Source organism: Typopeltis vanoorti, chromosome 7 (assembly GCF_054136105.1).
Source record: "Typopeltis vanoorti isolate ZY-2024b chromosome 7, IOZ_Tvanoo_1.0, whole genome shotgun sequence".
NCBI classification, from domain to species: Eukaryota; Metazoa; Arthropoda; class Arachnida; order Uropygi; family Thelyphonidae; genus Typopeltis; species Typopeltis vanoorti.
Genome location: NC_143555.1, coordinates 110573627 through 110595513, shown reverse-complemented (window position 1 = coordinate 110595513; position 21887 = coordinate 110573627). Strand labels below are relative to the sequence as shown.

At 36.2% G+C, this 21887-nt stretch overlaps 1 protein-coding gene across 7 annotated transcripts in view; it reads left to right on the top strand.

Moving 5' to 3' along the window:
- LOC150104962 (putative cytochrome P450 12a5, mitochondrial) overlaps positions 1-21887 on the top strand; it is a 211492-nt gene that overhangs the window by 119481 nt on the left and 70124 nt on the right. For all 7 annotated transcript variants that reach the window (XM_090396073.1, XM_090396072.1, XM_090396071.1 and 4 more), the window contains 2 exons: positions 5115-5268; positions 21489-21655. In XM_090396073.1, coding sequence (XP_090252199.1) covers positions 5115-5268; positions 21489-21655 — 321 coding nt within the window. The remainder of the gene's footprint in view (positions 1-5114; positions 5269-21488; positions 21656-21887) is intronic.

Sequence of the window (21887 nt, the reverse complement as noted above, 5' to 3'; positions counted from 1 at the left end):
TATGTCGAAACTGGTCTGGGTAGATACCCCTTCCCATAATGCATAATTTTATACATACCCGTAAGGATATGTGCTTTGCATTAATGCAGTGTTTCTCAAACTTCATACATCCGCATACCCCTTCTTAAATTTTCATTATTACCAAGTACCCCCTTATCAAAATAATAATAATAATAAATAAATAAAATATATTTCATTGTAAATGTCTATTTTATTTGAATTTAGATGTACGTGTAAACAAAAAATATGATTTATTTTTAATAGAACAAACTTTATAAAGATACTATAAATTTTTACTTACTTGAAATAATTTATCATCAATGAAAGAAGTGAAATTGCTTATGGTGAGATAAAATTTCAGCAAAATTTGGCTCTATAGTTATTAATTTCCATCTCAGATGTGGTTCGACATCTATAATGCGATTCCTCTTCTTCGTCTTAATATCCACAATGGCCGAAAATCCAGCTTTGCACAGATATGAATTTGGAAATAGAAAAATGAACCTTAGAGCTTTATCTTTTAATTCAGGAAATTCATTCTATATTTATAGCCAAAATGATGATAACGTATTCTCGTTGCATTTATTTTTTAGGAAACCATCAGAAGCTAGTTTTAAAAGTTGTTCTTCTATTGACGATAGACCCTTTGGGATAGATTTGTTGATATTGAAAGGCTATCTTATCCACTCAATATTAATGTCCAATTCAGGGAAATACTTTTCTAGATTCATTTGTAAGCTTTGTAAATGATCCATGATAGTAATTTTCACATCATCATCATCAATTTGTTCATTTGAACTTGCGAGCAATTCATGAAGAGATGGAAAAGCATCAAATTCTCCATTACCAACCCGCTTTTGCCATAACTTCATTTTTGCCAACGTGGCGTTCACTTTATCTTAAACATGAAATATAGAAATTTCCTTGCCTTGTAAAGATAAATTAAGAGTATTTAATACAGTAAATATATCTGCCAGGTATGCTAATTGACTGAGCCATTTCCAATTATGTAAATGCTTTTTCAATTCAAACTTTTCATCAAGAAAAACTTGTAGTTCATTCCGAAGTTCAAATAAATGAGTAAGGACTTTTCCTCGAGAAAGCCAACAAACATCGGTATGGAAAAGAAATTGTGTATAGTTGCTTCCCATTTCTTTGCAAAGTTGAGAGAAAAGTCTGCGTTTAAAGGATGGATGGTCTTTAATATAATTTATGATTTTTACAGCTTGATCAAGAACTTTTCTTAGGTCTGTAGACAACATATGTGTAGCCAAAGCCTCCCTGTGTATGCAGCAGTGTGTCGACTTTGCATCTGGTGCAACAGCTTGAATCCTTGAAACAAGCCCTTTTTAAGATCTAACCATAGATTGCGCTCCGTCCGTGCTTATTCCAACACAACTTTTCCAATCAAGCTTGTTTTGATGCATAAAGATATTTATACTGTTGAATATTTCTTCTCCTGTTGTATGTTCCCGCAAGGGTTGGCAATATAAAAGGTTGTCATGAATTTTTTGATTTTTTTCGTACCTAACGAACACTAGAAGATTTGCAAAATTTATAATGTCGGTGGATTCATCTACATGCAACGCATAATAACGACTCTTACGTATATCAGATAACAATGTTTATTTTATATTTTTAGCCATTTCAGTGATTCTTTGATGAACAGTGCTATTTGAAAGGCAAATCCGATCAAAAGATCTTCTTGCATTATCTCCGATCATAATTTCTGCTATTATTTTTGCTGCAGGCTTGACCAAAGTTTCACCAATTGTTTCTGCTGCATCATGTTTTGCTATTAATAGCGACACATGATATGAAGCTTCTAAAGTCTTCATATTTTCACCTCCTGACACGATCAACATCACTTTTTGAGATTCTTTTAAATTTTTTAGTTTATTTTGAAAAAATTCGATAGGTTTGTCCTTGTATTCATTATGATTCGATTCAAAATGGCGATTTAAATTAGATGGTTTCATGCTTTCATTTTTTAAAGTTTCACTGCAAATTACACATAACGGAATAGGTTCCTCTTCATTTCCCATCGATGAAAATCCACATTTCAAATAATTTATATCGTACTTACGAAGCTTTCTCATCTTCTTCATAGTTGGTTCTTTAGAGATGTCAGACAACACACCCTTATCAATTTCACTTGATCCAGATACAATATTAACGTTTTCTTGTTGCTGACAGCTACTTGCATCTGCTATGTTCCTTTCTTTGGTGCATTTTAATAATCTAGTCTTTAACCAATGATCCATACTTAAGAATTTGAAAGCTAAAAAAATTACCGTATTTAACGAACAGTCCTTCAACAAATGGATAGTGAAAGCAGAGCTCGAAATAGCAGCAATGGTAGGCTATTAGGGATAAAGCAGCTATGAAGACGGTCATATGATTGGTGCGGTATTAACAAAAGATCGCGCTACTAAATGACAAAGGCAAGCCGACAGTTGAGTTGAAATGCTAATTCTCTTCAACCGAATTCCTTATTTAATATCTGAAACACATTCACGATATATTTCTTAGTTTTAACACGTTCATTCAAACAAAATCATATGTTGCACCGGCAACATATGGTTTTGCTTGAGTCTACTATACAGCATTTTATGTGGGAGGGGGACATGCGATTTATTAGTTAGTGCTGTTTTTATCCCAGTTGTCTCTAATTGCACTGTTTGTTGAGAAACATATTACACAGCCTGCAGATGTCTCTGTACCTTATTCAGTGATACAATAGGAACGTTTTACGATCTCGAACTTCACGGATACATTAAATTTTATTCCATGCGTTCATGATGCATAGCCGAAAATTGCCATGACCCCCCCCCCCCGAAGACCTTTCACGTACCCCCGGGGGTACGTGTACCACACTTTGAGAAACACTGCATTAATGGATACTGTGGGATACTTATATGATTTAGACATATAAGCTAGTCAGGGGTTGTTATCAGGTTGACATGGAAGAGATTTTTCATAGAATGGGAGACAAGGTAGAACAAGAGACCATCACTGGAAACTGTATAAGGAGGGTGTGAGCAGAGGAGCGAGGAGTAGGTTCTTTGCATGGAGAGTGGTTGGTGAGTGGAATGCATTGCCTGAGTGTGTTGTGAATATAGACACATTGTGTGCAATAGTGTGTACCTCCCATGATGAATCTCTGACTCCATGGAGGTCTGATGTTTTACAAGATGGTATTCAAACCAGTTTTAAGTTATGGATCTGAGAGTTTGGCTAGAAATAAAGCATAATAAATCATCAAAGACTAGAGACCACAAATATGAGGATTCTGAGAAAAATTAGGAGAATGAACAAATGGAATCAATGGCAGAATCATATTAAAAATGAAGATATTAGAAAGGAACTTGACATTATTAGCATTCAAGAACATTTCAGCAGAGCTAATTTGAGGTGGTATGGCCACTTAAATAGAATGGGTGAGAAAAGGTTAGCAAAACAGGTGATTGATGCCAAGATGCAAGGTAAAGACCCAGAGGAAGACCAGGTTCTAGTTGGATTGATTCAGTCAGAAGTGCCTTAGAAGCACGAAATGTTAGATATGACAATATTGGAGTGCTCATGAGTAACAGATTGATTTGGAGTTAAATTGTTGATAAGAGATTAAGAATAATGTAAACTCAGCCATGTAAGTGTTGTCATAGTAACCTGAACTCTTTGAGGGTACATATGAGGAAATTGATGATGATGAGGATGATGATGATGGAGTAGTACAACACAGGGAAACAATAAAATACAAGTTCATTGGATACTATATTTCACCTCTATTACAGATACATTTTCAGGGATTTGGATTTTGTAGGAATGAAAAAACAGTGATAATAAAGCATAGTTATTAGAATAACTTTAATGATTATTATTATTATATGCTATCTTCATAGGGAGCCGCCGTAGCTCAGTCGGCATAGACGAAGCCCTTTGTTCGGAAAGACCTGGGCTCGATTCCCATCAGTGACGTGAGGAAATTTTATCTCGGTCTCTTTCGACTAAAGGTCAGTTAGCCAGTCTCATACAGAGGTAGGGGGGGTTTTTCACCTGTGAACACACATGGATTACAGTCATGAATATGTCCCAGTCAGATGCCGGTCCCAAGCCCGGATAAAATTGGGGGATTGGGGAAAGCAATGGTGAACTACCCTGTAAAAATCTCACCAGGAATACCTTGTGGGCAATGCCTACAAAGTCACCTACAGTCGGAAACGACTGAAAGGGAAAATCAGATCAGATCTTCATGGAATTCTGAGATTCATCGTGAAAGACCAACACTACCATTTATACACACAATGCCTATCATACCTCTCCTTAAACTCATTCACTGTTGGGGCACTCATAACTAATTCTGGCAATCCATTCCACTCATTCACCACTCTCCATGCAAAATATTTAGTCCACATACACTCTTACTAACCACAATCTTACACAGCTTCCAAGGGTGACTTCTCGCTCTCTCTTCAAAATTTCCTTTGTATCAATTTTATATAACCTCTTTAATAACTTAGAAGTTTATATCAAGTCTCCTCTTTTATTAATTAAACTTTACAATCCACACACCTTCAACTTATCTTCATAGGAAGAATTCCATATCCCCTCTCCCTTACATCTTTCCCTATATCATTGATATACAAATTAAAGAGTAGGGGTACTGGTACTGGTAGTGTCACCCTGTGACAATCCACTAGTCACCCTCATTCTTCTAGATTCCACTCCAATATATACTACTGTCTAGTATCTGTCAGCTGCCCCCATCCATGCTACCAGCTTCATATCCATTCTCATTTGCTCGAACTTTAAAAATAATAATAATAATAATAGTTTTCCATGCCATATTCTGTAAAGTGTCTTTGCAAAATCCAGTTCATTGCATGGAAATTGTTGGTGAGCGGATGCATTAATTGAGGTTATGGTGATGAAAGGTGCCTCTTGATGCACTTTGTGACAGTGGGAAATTTCTGCAGTGAGTCTTTTGACTCCATGGAGGTCTAATGTTAATAATAATAATAATAATAATAAATTACACAAATACTTACAGAACTGATTTGTGAAGAAACTAATTATGAATATAAAAATCTGCATACAATCACTTCTTTTCATAGCACAGCAATGAATTATGTGAAGGAAACTATGGAATCAGTGGAATCAAATGAAGATAAGAGAGATAAATCTATACTGGAGATGTTACTTGATCACTGTTCACCTGAAGATGCATCTGTAATGGCAGTCGATGCACTGGCTGGTGGGATAGACACTGTAAGCTTCTCTTTGCCTGTAAAATAAAAAAAATATTACTTGTTGTTTTTTTTTTTTATCAAGCAATTTTAAAATTTTTCTTAATATTGATTTCATAAATATCACATGCCGAATTGTCATCATTATAACCAAAATACATATTTCATTATCTTGTAATGCAAAACTTAGATATTAGGGACTTGTCTGCAGGACAGTAAGATGTGAACCAGGAAAGTTAGGGACTTTTTTTGTGGCAGCTGCACACTATAGAACAACTGCACATGTCAGGAGAGTGATCTTCATCTAAATATGAAATAACTATTTTTTTGGGGGGGGGGGGACTTCAGTTGCTGAAGTCATGTTTGTGCTCCACTGCATCTAATTTGTAATTTGCTGTCCTTCTCCATGTAGTATTATATCTTTAGCAGATGTGAGACAGAACGGCAGCATTCTTGCTATAGAAAATAATACTAAAAACAGGATTAGATGTATGAAACTCTATATCTCGAAAATATTTTTGAAATACAACAAATTTAGTTAAATGGAATACCAAGTAAAGTAGAATGGAACATTTAAAGTAAGCTTGTGTGACATAAGGTGATCATGTGATGCTGAGATGAAGAGATCAGTCTGAATTATCATTAGAATCCAATAGGAAAATAGGGAGCTCTTCATCTCAGCATGACATAATCATCTAGATAAATTAATGCATTTTGGATAAACACACACACACATATGTAAACTAACAATGTGTGTGTGTGGGGGGGGGGGGTATGTAAGAAAATTACTACGTAAAATTATCCCAAGATCTCTTGCTTTCTACACTTCCTAGAAGTTCCTACAGTGCAAGCTATTGCACTAGGGTGAGAAGCAAGTGAGTTTGTGAAGGTACTCATGAGGTGAGTGAGTGTGAGAATAACGAAGTACAGAATCTAGTCTCTCAAGCAAAAATATAGAATAGGATAGTCAATTCAGGAAGTAAAAGTGGGTGAGGGCCTAAATGGATGCTGCAGTTTTTATATACTAATGCCAGAAATATCAGGAACAAGAGGGAGGAGTTTTGGGCATTGGTAGTACAACCTTGCCAAAAGTTATAGGCATTAGTGAGACTTGGCTAACATCAAATGATGTAGTTAGTATTTTCAGGAAAGATAGAGAAGATAGGATGGGGAGTGGGGGAGTGCTGCTAATGATAGTTAGGATTACCATACGTACCATTTTGAATGGGACAGTACTGTTTTTTTTTCATATTTCCTGGCCGTCCCGTCATTTTAATAAAAATGTCAATTTTGTCCCGTTTTTAATAAAAACTATAAATATACTTTAATATTGGGCAATCATAAATTATTATTATTCATAACCTATAACTGCATATCAATATCATGGAGTCGCATTGTTCGATACTAAATATCGATATCTGCAGTGATTTACTCAGAGAAAATAAAAAATGCATGTTGGCAACACTTGCGCATCTGACATGCGTCTGTTCTCCTGTAGTGTTAGTTTTTGTTTTTGCCTGTATGCTAACCGGTGGCTTTGCTATTCAATGCCAGTGGTTTAAATTTCATATTTTGTAAAGTTTTAAGTCTTATTTTTTAAAGCTTTAAGTCTATCCTTGCAATGTCAAAGAGGTAAAACTGCAGTATTAAAGATGATTTCCAGAAAGAATTGAAATTTATTTAACTGGGCAAGCTGTGTACAAGTGATGGAACAAAAGTACAGATTTTTTCTGAAATGAACAAAAAACACCTAGACTTTCAAGACTTTTGTAATTGTAGAGTTTATTCTTTGTCTTCCAGGAAGTATAGCATCTGTCGAGAGAATATTTTCTGTTCTGAACAGTATATGGTCAAAGGAGAAATCTAGGTTAAGTGACAATGAGTACTATGTTAATTATAAGACAAAATTTTGTCATGGAGTGTGAGAAGTTTTATGATAAGGTGTTGAAAGACCAAAATTTGCTGCATAAGATCACTTCACATGGCATATTCCGGTAATTGGACCACATTTTTTTGCACAGGGTGGTGGTGGTGGTGGTGTGAGGCCGCATTAAGAAATCTTCCTGTGTTGGTGGGTTTTCTAAATATTGAAAAAGAAAGTTTATTATCCTTTTCATTGACTTCTAACAAAATGTCTAGAAAAGGCAGTTTCCTAAGTTCTTCTTGTTCTAAAGTAAATTTCCATACCACTTCCACTGGCAGAAAGGCACTTTGATTTCGATTCCACATCACCACCTTCGCAAAAAATAGGTCTAATAAAAACCCTAAGGGACAGAGCGTATAATATTTCAGAGATATAATTCAGAGGTAATATTTCAGAGATATAAGGAGACAGGTGAAGAGAAGATGCATGAAGAATATAAGACACAGGCCAGAAGAATGACTAGTGTGGTAAGGAAAGCGAAACTGGAATATGAGAGGAGATTGGCCCTAAGATCCAAATAAAATCCTAGGGAATATTTTAGCTATGTGACTAGTAAGAGGAGAAATGACTGTGGAAGAATGATATTGTGGGATAAAAATGGGAATAGAGTGACTGATGCAGAGGACATAGTGGAATTGTTCAATGAACACTTTATTGGAGTATTTCATCCTAGAGGAGTCAGTTTCAATGTTAGAGGGATAGGGCAGGTTCAAGGTTTAGAGATACAGGAGGAGAGTGTGTTTCAGATACTGAGTACTCTGGATGTCAGTAAAAGCTTTGGTACTGGATGGTATTTCACCACGAGTTTTGAGAGAATGTGCTAAGGAACTGACAGTGCCCTTAACCTGGCTTTTCAATGAAAGTCTGGCTTTGGCAAAGGTGCCCAGGGAATGGAAGGAAGGTAAGATAGTGCCATTGCATAAGGGTGGTAACAGACTGGAAGTGTCTAATTATAGACCAGTCTGTGTGTCATCAGTAGTTGTTAAGATCTTGGAGAAAGTAGTGAGGGACCGTATACAGCACTGGGCAGATGAGGGTAATGTTATCTGTGAGAGTCAACATGGATTTGTGAAAGGGCGCTCTTGTTTTAGCAATATGCTAGCCTTTTATAATAAAGTTACAAGTACATTAGATGAGGGAAAGGCATATACTGCAATTTTCTCAGACTTAGCAAAGGCATTTGACAGTGTGCCATATGATAAGCTGATATTTAAGTTGCAGCACATGGATCTGGATGTCAGATTGGTCAACTGGATTCAGGATTGGCTGTCTGATAGGTATCAGAGAGTTGTGTATGGTGGAGCAGTTTCAAGGAAGCAGAGGGTTACAAGTGGGGTCCCACAGGGCTCAGTACTAGGACCTATATTGTTTAACCTTTATATCAATGACATTGCCAGTGGATTGCAAGGGGATATTCAGTTGTTTGCGGATGATGCGAAGCTAGGAAGGATTATTAGTAATAGTGCAGATGTGGTAGCCCTGCAAGAGGATTTGAATAGGCTAGATAGATGGGCAAATGAATGGGGGTTTCAATTTAATGCAGCAAAATGTAAGGTCTTGAGGTTTGAGACACATCGATGGGATGCTGTATACTCTATGGGAGGAGTTATACTGGAGGAAGTAGGGGAGACAAGAGATCTGGGGTTGATGATTGATAGAAACCTGAAATTTAGGGGACATATTGCAAAGGTGGTGAAGGTAACACAGAGGATTGCTGCAATTATGAGAAGGACACTGACCTGCAGAGATAAAAGGGTTATCATTCCGTTGTATAAGTCTCTGATCAGACCACACTTAGACTATTGTTCTCAGATTTGGTCCCTAGGATTTGAAGGGGATATATTAGCTGTGGAAAGGGTACAAAGACGGATGACAAAGATGGTTTCAGGACTGTACAATTTTGGTTATGAGGATCGGCTGAGGGAACGTGGACTGCAGAGTTTGGTGGATAGGAGAAGGAAAGGTGATATGATTGAGACTTTTAAACTGTTGAGATGTGGTTACAGGGTTGACACTGGGAAGTTAGTTCGCTTGGTTGAACAGCAGGAAGGAGTGATGACAAGAGGCCATCCCTGGAAGTTACGCAAGGAAACTGTGAGCAAGAGGGTGAGGAGTGGTTTCTTTGCATGGAGGGTGGTTGAACCGTGGAATGCATTGCCTGATGGAGTGGTGAGAGCAAGAATGGTCAATGAGTTTAAGGAGTGGTATGATAGACTTTGTGTTTCTTAGGGGGGGGGGGAACCTCCCCCCTCGATGAGTCTTGACAAACTTTATGTTCTTAGGAAGGACCTCCCACGATGAGTCTTTTGACTCCATGGAGGCCTGAATAATAATAATAATAATAATAATAATTTCCAGCACAGAAAAACAGAGAAATGAAGAATTGGAATATCTAACACAGATATTTCAAAAGAATGGTTATGAAACCAAGACTATCAAAAAAAATCCTCCACACACCTCCTATAAGCATCTCTCAGAAACAAGATTTCAAAAACACTATCACGCTTCCATAGATCAAAAATGTTACAGACAAGATGGATAAATTACTTAACAAATATAACATCAAAGTAGCCTTTCCCGCTGGAAAAAATTTCAAGATTTCTACATCTCCCGAAACCTCCTCATCATCCTTTAAAAAAACCAGGTGTTTACAAAATTTATTGTTCTTGCAGCATCTGCTATGTAGGACAGACAGGAAGATCTGGGGAAATTCGCATGAACGAACACCAAAAGGATGTGCAAAACAGAAGGGAACACAAATCAGGTCTAGCTTTCTATACCACTTCCACCGGCCACAATGTACTCTGGCAGAAAACAAAGTTTTTTTCTATGTCGTACATAGAAAAAAACTCTTACATAAGGAAATTTAAAGAAGCTGCAAACATGCTTAAAATACCAACACAATGCAATAAAAATCAAGGATTAATTCTCCACCAAGTTTGGTCAGCTTTAATAAAAAATATACCTCAGTCAGACCTCGGACATTATGAACGTGAACAACAGAACGTGGCATCATCCAGCATTGTTTAAACTCAGCACTGCTTTGAATCTGCATTCTGATTTTTAATTTTATGAATAGTCAGATGGCTACAACTGTATAGTATGAACTATTACTAATAATTTCTCTTTTCTTTGGGTTTTAAACTTTAAGTTACCTTTACCCCTGAAGATGTAAGTCAAACGACTTACGAAACTTGTCGGGTCTTTTATTAATTCATTGTGTTTTATATAGCTTATTAAAAAAAAATGTGGTCCAATTACTGGAATATGCCATGTGAACTTCTAAACCACAGAAACCTCCACTTAGAAATAAGATCACTTCATCAGAGAAATATTCATGGTATGATTGTGGTGAAATACAGCTCCCCCCCCCCCCTATGTCTACCTAAATTTTTGTATGGGTTTTGTCATGGAAGAATAATGGTAGACTCAGTATGTTTATGTAATAAAACTTTTATCATCTTATTTTTCATGAATACAGAATATTACATTACCCCGGTTTTTGCCATCCCCATGTCCTGTTTTTGTTTCAAGGAAATATGGTCAGCCTAATGATAGCGGATGAATGGCAGTCATAAAGAATAGGAGATACAGAGGAGGAGGATGGCTATTCATTTGAAACAGTCTGGTGTGAGATTAAGGCCAGTAAGACAAAATATACAGTTGGTTGTCCTATTGGCTAAGGATCTGGAAGACATGCATCGCCAAATCAGTACAATGGGTACAGTGTGAGTGATTATTATGGGGGACTTCAACTATGGAGATATAGACTGGAAGAAAGATCACATGGCAGGAAGTAAAATTTATACGCCTACTAAGAGATAATTACTTAGATGGCATGTGATGGAGGAGACTAGTGGGGGGGGGGGGGGTACTGAATCTGGTCATAGGATCAGCAGAGCTATCCATAACCAAGATGGCCACATTGCCTCCAGTTGGAGAAAGTGACCATACAGTCTTGATATAGGAGATTGCAAAACAATAGGAATATTCTGTCAAGAAGGGATATACGTGGAACTACAAAGCAAGTGATATGACAAGCTTAGGAGGAAGCTTGGAGTTGTGCCATGTGGTGGTGTTGGAGGTGGGCGGTAGATGGCGTTGATTCGTAGTAGAGGTTAGGTGTAGAGACAGTTGTAGGTGTCCTCCCGCGATGAGTCTTCGGACTCCTTGGAGGTATCAGGAATAATAATAATAATAAAGCATAGCAAAAGAAGGATGTTAGAAATGTATCAAAGATAGTTAAGGGACATCTGGAAGTAATATTAAACTGTATACCTAAGGCAAGGAGGATAAATCAGGTAAGAATTAGACAGATGAGTAGTATCATTAAGCATGAACTGCAAAAAAAAAAAAGAAGAAAGTGTTGTTGAGGGTATATAAGGAAAAAAGTGAATAGCAAACTCATGAACAGTACAAGGGCCAGGAAAGAAAGATGACCAGCATGATAAGGAAAACAAAATCAGATTATTAACAGAAACTACCCAAGCAGTCAAAGGAAATCCCAGAGTTCTTTAATTACAGGGCAAGTAAGAGGAAGAATGACTATGGAAGAATAACTTTAATGGTCAAGCCTTCTCTACAACAGTGAAACTTGGACTCTAAATAAAGCAGCAAGGAAAAAATTAGAAACTTTCAAAATATGGACCATCAGAAGAATGTTGAAAATACCATAGACAGAGAAAATGAAAAATGAAGATGTTTTAAAGAAAGCAAAAATGAAAAGAACATTAATGAAAATAATTAAAGAACGAAAACTTAAATATTTTGGACATCTAACTAGACAAGAAGGCATTCAGAAATTAATATTAGAAGGGAAACTGGATGGAAAAAGAGGGAGAGGTAGACCCAGGAGAATGTGGTTTGAAGACATTAAGAATTGGGCTGGCTTGAATTACCATAAATGTTCCAGAGCAGCAAAAGAAAGAAAAAAGTTTCATTAAATGGTTGCCAACCTCCTTCTAGGGGATGACACTTGAAGAAGAAGTCAGAGGTGTTGCAAGTTCCCTTGCACATTCTTGCAAAATGTGAGCTGATATCCCATCTAACCCCATCCTTTATCCAAGTGTAAGGAAACAAATTTGCATGAAACTGGCCAACTCCCCCATTTCTTCTTCTCCTGCTTACCATTTACCAGGATATGAGATTCTCCCAAATCTTTGCAGTGGATAGGGTCATTCCAGTTTAAGTTCTGGCAGTGTAGAAACACTTTTGTATTCTCTTTAAACAATTTCAGGAAAACTTAAACTTAAATTTAGTGTTGCTTAAATTTAAAGCAAACACTAATGTATTGAACTAGATGTACTATGGTCAGTGTCTACTCTATTTTGTACTAAACCAGGTTTTTCCAGCGAATCACACTTGTACACTGTGAATTTTTTCACCTCTAGTTCCATTATCATTTGCCTCCTTTCTAGAAGTTGCACAGCATCATTCATACAGATTTAAACATCACCATGATATTCTAGCAGCATTGCTTAAGAGTCAAAGCTGGATAACTGGGAGAAGACCTTTACATAGCCTTTGAAGGAATGCAGAGACCTGACCAGTACTTCTATCCTAATGTTCAATCCTCACCCTCTCATAATGCACACCATTAGTAGGTATCTTAAATTGAAAATCTGATCTCCCAGGATACTGAAAAAATGAGGATGGACTGGCAATTTGGGATTTAGCCAACCAAATTATATTCGTCTTGACTTAAACCAAAAGAAAATTATGATATAACAAAACAATTCCATTCTGTGAATGCCCCCCTGCCCCATTTTCATGAGGAGGAACCAGGGCAAACAGCAATAAGTCAGCTGCTGCAAAAGTCTAACTTGACAGATTAGAGTTCAATCTGAACTATACAGGTTTTCTCCCATTCAGTATGTTCCTATTAAGATTATGCAAGCATACTTGAGAAAAGGCTAACAAAAATTATGGAAAGGAAACTTGGAGAATAGGAAGCTTGGTTTCATGTGAAATAGTGGTTGTTGGGATCAGATTTTCAATTTAAGACAAATAATTAAGATGAGAATATAACAAGGATATGCCGTTAAGTTTTGTATATTCTGAAAAAATCATATGACTAAGTTACAAGAGAAAAGCTGTTCAAAATTCTACAATTATATGTAAATGGTACATTATATCTAGCAATACATATTATTATTATTATTCAGGCCTCCATGGAGTCAAAAGACTCATCATGGGAGGTCCTTCCTAAGATCATAAAGTCTGTCAAGACTCATCGAGGGGAGGTCCCCCCCCTAAGAAACACAAAGTCTATCATACCACTCCTTAAACTCATTGACCGTTCTTGCTCTCACCACTCCATCAGGCAATGCATTCCACAGTTCAACCACCCTCCATGCAAAGAAACCACTCCTAACTCTCATGCTCACAGTTTCCTTTCGTAACTTCCAGGGATGGCCTCTTGTCATCACTCCTTCCCACTATTCAACCAAGCAAAAGAACTCCCCTGTTTCAACCCTGTAACCACCTCTCAACAGTTTTTGAGTTGTAAGTCAGCAGTTAGGTCTGAAGTAGGTACAGGAGATGGTTTGATGTTAAAGGTATGAGACAAGGGTGCACATTATCTCTGCTGTTATTCATCATCTATAAGGATCATGCTATGAAGGAAGATGATATTAAACCTGATATCAAAATTGGAGATTTTAACCACAGCTCTTTACTTTATGCAGATTATGTTATACTCCTAAAATAAACCCAGTACAAGTCTGCAGGATTCTCTGACTAAATTGAATAACTGCTGCAATAAATTTGGTATGAAAATTAGCAATACAAAGACAAAAATTAGCTTGAACATTGAAAACATCCACTACATCCTGAATGGAGAGCCTAGAGAACAAGTAAAACATTTCAACTATTTAGGCAAGTTTTTAGTGAAGATAGTATTAGTAATAATAGTAATCACAATAACTATCATATCTTCTTCCCTTAAATACATTGCATGTTGGAGCAATCACCACCAAGCAGAATATCTCCTTTTTACAGGTAAAAGATCCAGAAGAAGACCAACATCTGTGGATTGATTGATAGAGTAAGAAGTTCCTTAGAAGACCAAAATATAAGGTCTGACAGTATTGGAGACCTAAAAAATAACAGATTAATTTGGAGGGAAATTGTTGATAGGAAGTTAGTAAATGATGGAAACTTTTCATATAGTAATATCATAATATTCTGCATTCCCTATTGGTGCATATTAGGTATTTGATGATGATGATGATCATGATATACAAGCAAAAAATTCAGTATATCACTAGCTGTTATAAGGAAAACTCTAACCTCACATTCAACCTGCCACAACCAAAAACTTACTGACTGCAAAAATAAATAAATAAAGTTAATCAATTGATTACTTAAAATTTGAAAAATTAAAAAAATTATACTTTTAGTCCAACTTTGAAAGAACAAAGTGCAGAAAATTTGCCCTCTTCTCACATATCAGTTGTGACTTTTTTTTTTTACAGCAAGGCCACCACTGGACACAATTTCTGCCCTTTTTAGTAACCACTCTTTTCTGAGATATTATTATTATTATTATTATTGTACGGTGATCTCCATAGAATCCAAAGATTCATTTTGGGAGACTCAATTTATCCACACAATCTATTATACCTCTTCTTGAACCCATTAACAGACAAAGTACTAACAACTGACTCTGGCAATCCATTCCATTCATTCACACTCTCCAAGTGAAAAATCTAATACTCATGCCCGTACTAACCACACTTTTACTCAACTACCAGGGATGACCTTTTGTTCTGCCCCCCCCCCTTAGCTAAGTGCTGAAACATTTCCCCCCCTGCATCAATCCTATAAAACACTTTAACTAACTTAAATGATTCTATCATATCTCCTCTTTTTCACCTATCTACCAACTTCTCAAGTCCACATACACATCCTAATAGCGAACATTTCACAAACCACTTACCATCTTGATTGCTTACCTCTGAATTCTTACCTCTGAACTCTCCACACTTCCTCATCCCCAAGAACCCCTTAGTTAAGGCTTTTGATAGAGTACCTCATGATAAGTTGACAGTCAAACTAGAGCAGATGGGGTTGGATATTAGTCTAGTGCATTGGATTGGAGACTAGCTATCTGATAGGTATTAACAAGTTGTGTATGAGGGGGTGATATCCAGGAAAAGGAAAGTCACTAGTGGAGTGCCTCAGGGGTCTGTTTTAGGGCCATTACTGTTTAACTTGTATATTAATGATATTGGTGAAGATTTGGAGGGAGATATTCAGTTGTTTGCAGATGATGCAAAGTTGGGACGAACCATGAAGAGTAGTGAAGATGCTGTGGCCTTACAAGAAGACTTGAATAAATGGAGTGATTGGGCACGGAAATGGGGATGTAAGTTCAATGTTGCAAAATGTAAGATTTTAAAATTTGGAAAACAAAGATGGAATGCAGAATTTATGCTTGGTGAGAATATATTGTTGGAGGTGGAGGAAATAAGAGATCTGGGGGTGATAGTGGATAAGGACCTGAAATTTAGGGGACACATAGCCAAAATTGTGAAGACAACACAAAGGCTTCTGGGAATGATGCGGAGGACACTGACATGTAGAAGTAGGGAGATTCTTGTTCCATTGTATAAGGTTTTGATTAGGCCACACATGAACTATTGTGCCCAGATTTTGTCACCTGGTTTTCAGAAGGATGAAGAGATGTTGGAAAGGGTCCAAGGGCGACTAACTAAGGTAGTTTCTGACCTCTGGAATGTTGAGTATGAGGAAAGATTGAGAAGATGTAATTTGCAGCGTCTGGTGGACAGGAGGAGGAGGAGGGGAGATATGATAGAGACCTAGAAGTTGGTAAGGGGTTGTTATAGGATTAATGCTGGAGAAGTTCTACATAAAATAGTGAGAGATAGGGGGAGAACCAGAGGTCATCCCTGGAAACTGTATAAAGAGGGTGTGAGTAGGGGAGTGAGAGGCAGGTTTTTTTTCATGCAGAGTTGTGAATGATTGGAATGCCTTGCCTGAGAGTGTAGTGTCTGCAAGGAGTTTGAGTGTGTTTAAGACATATGATGAGCTGTATGTGTGATAAAAGGACCTCCCAGATGAGTCTTTGACTCCATGAGGTCTTGGGTAGTAATAATAATAATAATAATAATTGGAAACATCAGTCCTAGAACCATGCTTGTTCAGTGGTACTATCTGGTCCTCTTTCCACTCATTAGGAATCCTTTACACTGCATTACTTTCATTAAACAACTAGATCAAAGACAGGACAGGACATAGCTCACTCTTTTGCATATTCCCTAAAAACATGTGGTGATATATCATCCATTTCCATGACCTTATTAATTTAGTCCAGTCAACGTCTGATTCTTTTACCTCTAATCACTCTGTCAATTAGGATATAAAAGTTGGTAAAAGGATCTTATAGGCTGGAAGTGCATAAAATGGTGAAATCTTTCAGTATGTAGTAGGAAGAGAAAGAACATGATGTCATCAATGGAAATTGAGTAGGTGTCTGGTAAGCAAAGATGCAGGGGTATGTCTTTCTCTTGGTGAGAGTCAGTGGAATGGGTTACCAGTGAGAGTGGTAAGTGCATCATCTGTGAATGAATTTAATCTAATGGAAGGTGAAAAGAGAGTGGGTTTCTCTTGTCCTTGGACTTCCTGGTAGTTTCCATGTAATAATAATAATAATAATAATAATAATAATAATAATAATAATAATAATAATTTTAAATTATATAGGAGAGAAGAGGCTAATAAATAGGAGAGAAGAGGCTAGGAATAAGAAAAGTCTCATTGACTATGTTATTATTGATAGTGATGTTTTCTTCCTGGTGCAGGACACTAGAGTGTACAGAGGATTTGAAATTGGAAGTGATCACTATTTAGTCTTGAGCAAGATAAAATTGAATTTCATGTTGAAAAGAATAACATGTAAGAAAGTTTTAAAGCGAATAAAAGTTGAGCAGCTCTCAGATGTGAACTGTAGACTAAAATACACAAAGATTATTGAAGAAAAAATGAAAGAGTTTGAGAACAGGAATCAAACCTTGGAGATTCAGTGGCAAACTCTGAAGAAAACATTGATTGATTCTGCCAGAGAGGCATGTGGTGAGGTTGTCTGTAAGGATAAAAAAATCAGAACTCCCTGGTGGACACAGGAAGTTAAAGAGGCAGTAAAGGAAAAGAAGAAAGCATATCAAAAGTTCCTGTCAAATAAGTCAGCTTGTGCTCTTAGAGAATACAGAGACAAATGCAAGAATGCTAAACACTGTGTAAAACTAGCTAAACAAAAGTCATGGGAAGACTTTGGCAAGAATATAGAAAATAAATATCAAGAAGGTGGCAAAATATTCTGGAGGTTGTTGAAGAAGAGGAATGGAGGAAAGAGTGCTGTAAAAGGATTTAGAGATGATAAAGGTGACATGAAAACGGGAGAAAAAGATATCCTTGAAGTATGGAGTAATTACTTTGAAAAACTGCTAAATGAAACAAGCAGTGATGACAGCACAATGGTAAAAAACACTGACCAGGCATGCAGTCAGGAATACATATCCATACTTGAAGCAGAAAAAGCCATCAAAGGCTTGAAATGTGGAAAGGCAGCAGGAGTAGATGATACTCGACCAGAAATGCTGAAGTATGGTGGTATAAGAGTCTTACAGTGGCTGCACTGCATAGTTCAGAAAGCCTGGACAGAGGGACGAATTCCCGATGATTGGAGTAGAGCTCTCATAGTACCCATATATAAAAAGGGAAATAAAACTGCATGTGAAAATTATAGAGGTAGTTCCCTACAGAGTGTTCCTGGTAAGATCTATGCAAGTATACTTGAGAAACGGTTGAGAAGAATTGTGGAAGAAAGCTTGGTGAAGAACAAGCTGGATTCAGGCCAAATAGAGGCTGTCAGGATCAGATCTTCACTTTGTGACAAATAGTCGAGAAAGCATGGGAATATAACAAAGATCTGTATTTAAGTTTTGTCGATTTGGAAAAGGCATATGACAAGGTGCCAAGAGAGAAGCTATTCAATACGCTGCAGTTATATGGTATCAATGGGGCATTATATCAAGCAATACTTAGTCTTTATTTGAGTTATAAGTCAGCAGTTAGAATTGAAGAAAGTACAGGAAGATGGTTTAATGTTAAATCTGGTGCAAGACAAGGATGTACATTATCCCCTCTGTTATTCATTTTCTATATGGATCACATTATGAAGGAAAGTGGTATTAAACATGATATCAAAATTGGAGATGTTAATGTCAGCTCTTTGCTTTATGTGGATGATGTTATACTTCTAAATAAATCCGCTACAAGTCTGCAAGATTCTCTGACTAAATTGAATAACTGTTATAATAGATATGGTAGGAAGGTCAGCAATAAAAAGACAAAGACAATAAAAATAGACAGAATCATTGAAAATGTCAATGTGTTGTGAATGGAGAACCTGTGGAACAAGTAAAACATTTCAGCTATTTAGGCACGATTTTTACTGAAGATGGTAAATTAAATATAGAAATAGACAACAGAATCAGCAAAGCTGTTATGGTGGGAAGTCAATTAAATAAATTCATGTGGAAATCGAGAGAAATTTGTCCGAACACTAAATTAGCTGTATACAAGACGGTGTTCAAACCAGTTTTAACTTATGGATCTGAGAGCTGGGTCAGAAGTAAAACACTTGACCAAAGAATAGAGACCACAAATATGAGAGTCCTGAGAAAGATTAGAGGCGTGAACAGATGGCATCAATGGCAATATCATAATAAAAACGAGGATATTAGGAAAGAACTTGACATTGTCAGCATCCAGGAAGGCATTAGCAGAGCTAATCTCAGGTGGTATGGTCACTTAAACAGAATGAGCAAGGAACGATTAGCAAAACAAGTGTTCTCTTCCAGGTTGGCAGCAAAACGACCCAGAGGAAGACCAAGATATAGGTGGATTGATATGGTACAAAGTGCCTTAGACGATAGAAATATAAGATCTGATAATGTTGGAGTCTTGACAAGTAACAGACTGATTTGGAGGAAAATTGTAGATAGGAAATGAATAATGATGTAATTTTTTTCATGTAGTACTATCATATCCTGTATACCCCTTGAGGGTACATGGCAGGAATTTGATGATGATGATGAAGTAAATTTACGAAGACAGGGAAAGAGGAGAAAATCAAAGGAAAGAACATAGTGGGCAGAGACTGTGCATTATGAGGGAGGAATTGAATCTAGCAATTCAAAAGATGAAAGAAGAAAAACCCCCTGGAATAGATGGTATACAGATAGAACTTATAAGGAATATAGGTGAAAAAGGTATGGAAGTGTTATGGCAAATTATTAACGGAATTTATGAAGGACAAGAATTGCCAGAGGAGTTTAGAAGATCAATTTTTATCCCCATTCCAAAAAAGACGGGAGTTTTAGACTGTAACAATTTTAGAACGCTAAGTCTTATAACTCACACGGCAAAAATTCTGGTGCAAATAATTTTAGAGAGAATTAGGAATAAAATAGAAAAAGAAATGAATGAGGAACAGTTTGGATTCAGAACCAACAGAGGAACTAGAGAGGCTATAACTTGTCTAAGAATTATTGGGGAGAAAACACTAAACCATGGTGATAAGTTGTTTTGGTGATTTCTAGATTTTGAAAAGGCATTTGATACAGTGAAACATGAAAGGTTTTTGACATTCTAGAAAATACTGATATTGACTCTTATGACTTGGAAATTTTAAAGAGATTATACTGGTCACAAATAGCGTCAGTATGTGTAAATGGAGAGGAAATAGGAGAATTCCCGGTGGAGAGAGGAGTCAGGCAAGGATGCAAGTTATCACCATTATTGTTTAACTTTTATAGTGAACAAATGTTTAGAGAGGCACTTGAGGATGTAGAAGAAGGAATAAAAATAAACAGAAGAATCATTAATAACTTAAGATATGCAGATGATGTTGTAGTGATGGTAGAAAGTGAAAATGGGTTACAACAAATTATTCAAAGAATTGAAAACTCTTGTAAAGAGTATGGACTAAGAATTAACACAAAAATGACCAAGATAATGATAATGGGTAGAAAAATAGGAGATAATGTAAAAATAAGATGTAGAGGAAAGATTTCAATATTTAGGTAGCTGGATCTCAGAGAAAGGAACTTCAGAGTTGGACATTAGAAATAGAATAGGTAAAGCTAAATCGGAATTTATGGAAATGAAGAGAATTTTAATAAACAAGAACACTAAAATAGGCGTTAGAATTGGAATAGTTAAAGCAACAGTTTGGAGTATTGCAAGTTATGGAAGTGAGTCATGAACACTAAGAAAGAGAGATATGGAAAGAATTAATGCATTGGAAATGTGGTGTTATAGAAAGATGGAAAAGATAAGCTGTACAGAAAAAATATCAAATCAAGAAGTTTTAAGACGAGTTGGGATGGAAAGAACATTGTTAAAGAATATCTTGCAAAGAAAGACTAGATTTGCAGGATATCTTCTGAGAGGTTCTTCAGGACACCTGACAAGAACTATATTACAAGGGAAAGTTGAGGGGAAGAGAAGACGTGGAAGACCAACTAGAGAGTGGTTTAATGACATCGTGGAATGGACTGGTTTAAGAATGATGGAAGCGACAGACAGAGAGAAATGGAGAAGAGCTGCTCATCTGCTGCAACCCCTCTTGTTAGAGGATGCTACCGGACAACGACGACGATGATGATAATTTTAAATTGTTAAAATGTAAATGTTAATGTTAAAATTTTTCACTTTTAGGTAATCCCAAATTACACATCTTAAAATATATATATATGTATGTATGTATGTATAAGACAGTGTATAAGACGCACTTTTTTACCTTAAAAAATCATCTTAAAAATGGGGTGCGTCTTATATAATGAAGGTAAAGATTGTACTTTAAATCATACTTTAAAGTTTATGTTTTTCCAGAAAATTGTATTAAATTTCTTGGGTGCATCTTATACATAGGAGCATCTTATACACCGGAAAATACGATATATATATTGATGGAGGTTACAAATTGTCAAAATGGAGGTTGTTCTTTTATATGTTGAAGGTGTCATATAATAATAATAATAATAATAATAATAATAATAATGATAATAATAATATGTTATCCATTTCTAACCATTAGTAAAATTCTAAATCTATGTGGATGAAGAACATAAATTTGATACCTATTATCATGTTTTTGTGTAATGTTTTATCATTTCTGGTTGCATTATTAATGATCTTTTTTTTTTCATTGACATGATTTTTTTTTTTTACTTCCTTTAGAAAAACAGAAATTTGCTTACAGTAGTTTATAATTATTTTGACCATTACAGACCTCATTATCTATGGCATACTTGATGAACAATCTTGCCAAAAATCCAAATGTTCAAACTCAATTACAAGAAGAAATTGACAGGATCATTCCTAATCGGGCACCTGTAACTCAGCAAGCATTAGAAAAAATGCCTTATATGAAAGCTTGTGTTAAAGAAAGCATGAGGTCAGTTTAAATTAATATAAAGAAAAGTGAAAACTATAGATGCACATATATATTTATATGTGTATCTATAATACATCAGCATAACATTGCTAATAATAGTGATCTGTGGCTTAGTAGCAGAAAGGGCTACATTTAAATTATTGTATTTGAATCATAAAATCTTTTTATTTCACTCAGTATTTTGCTGAATCAGTAAGTTTAATTATTCAGTATTAGAAATTAAAGTAATTAA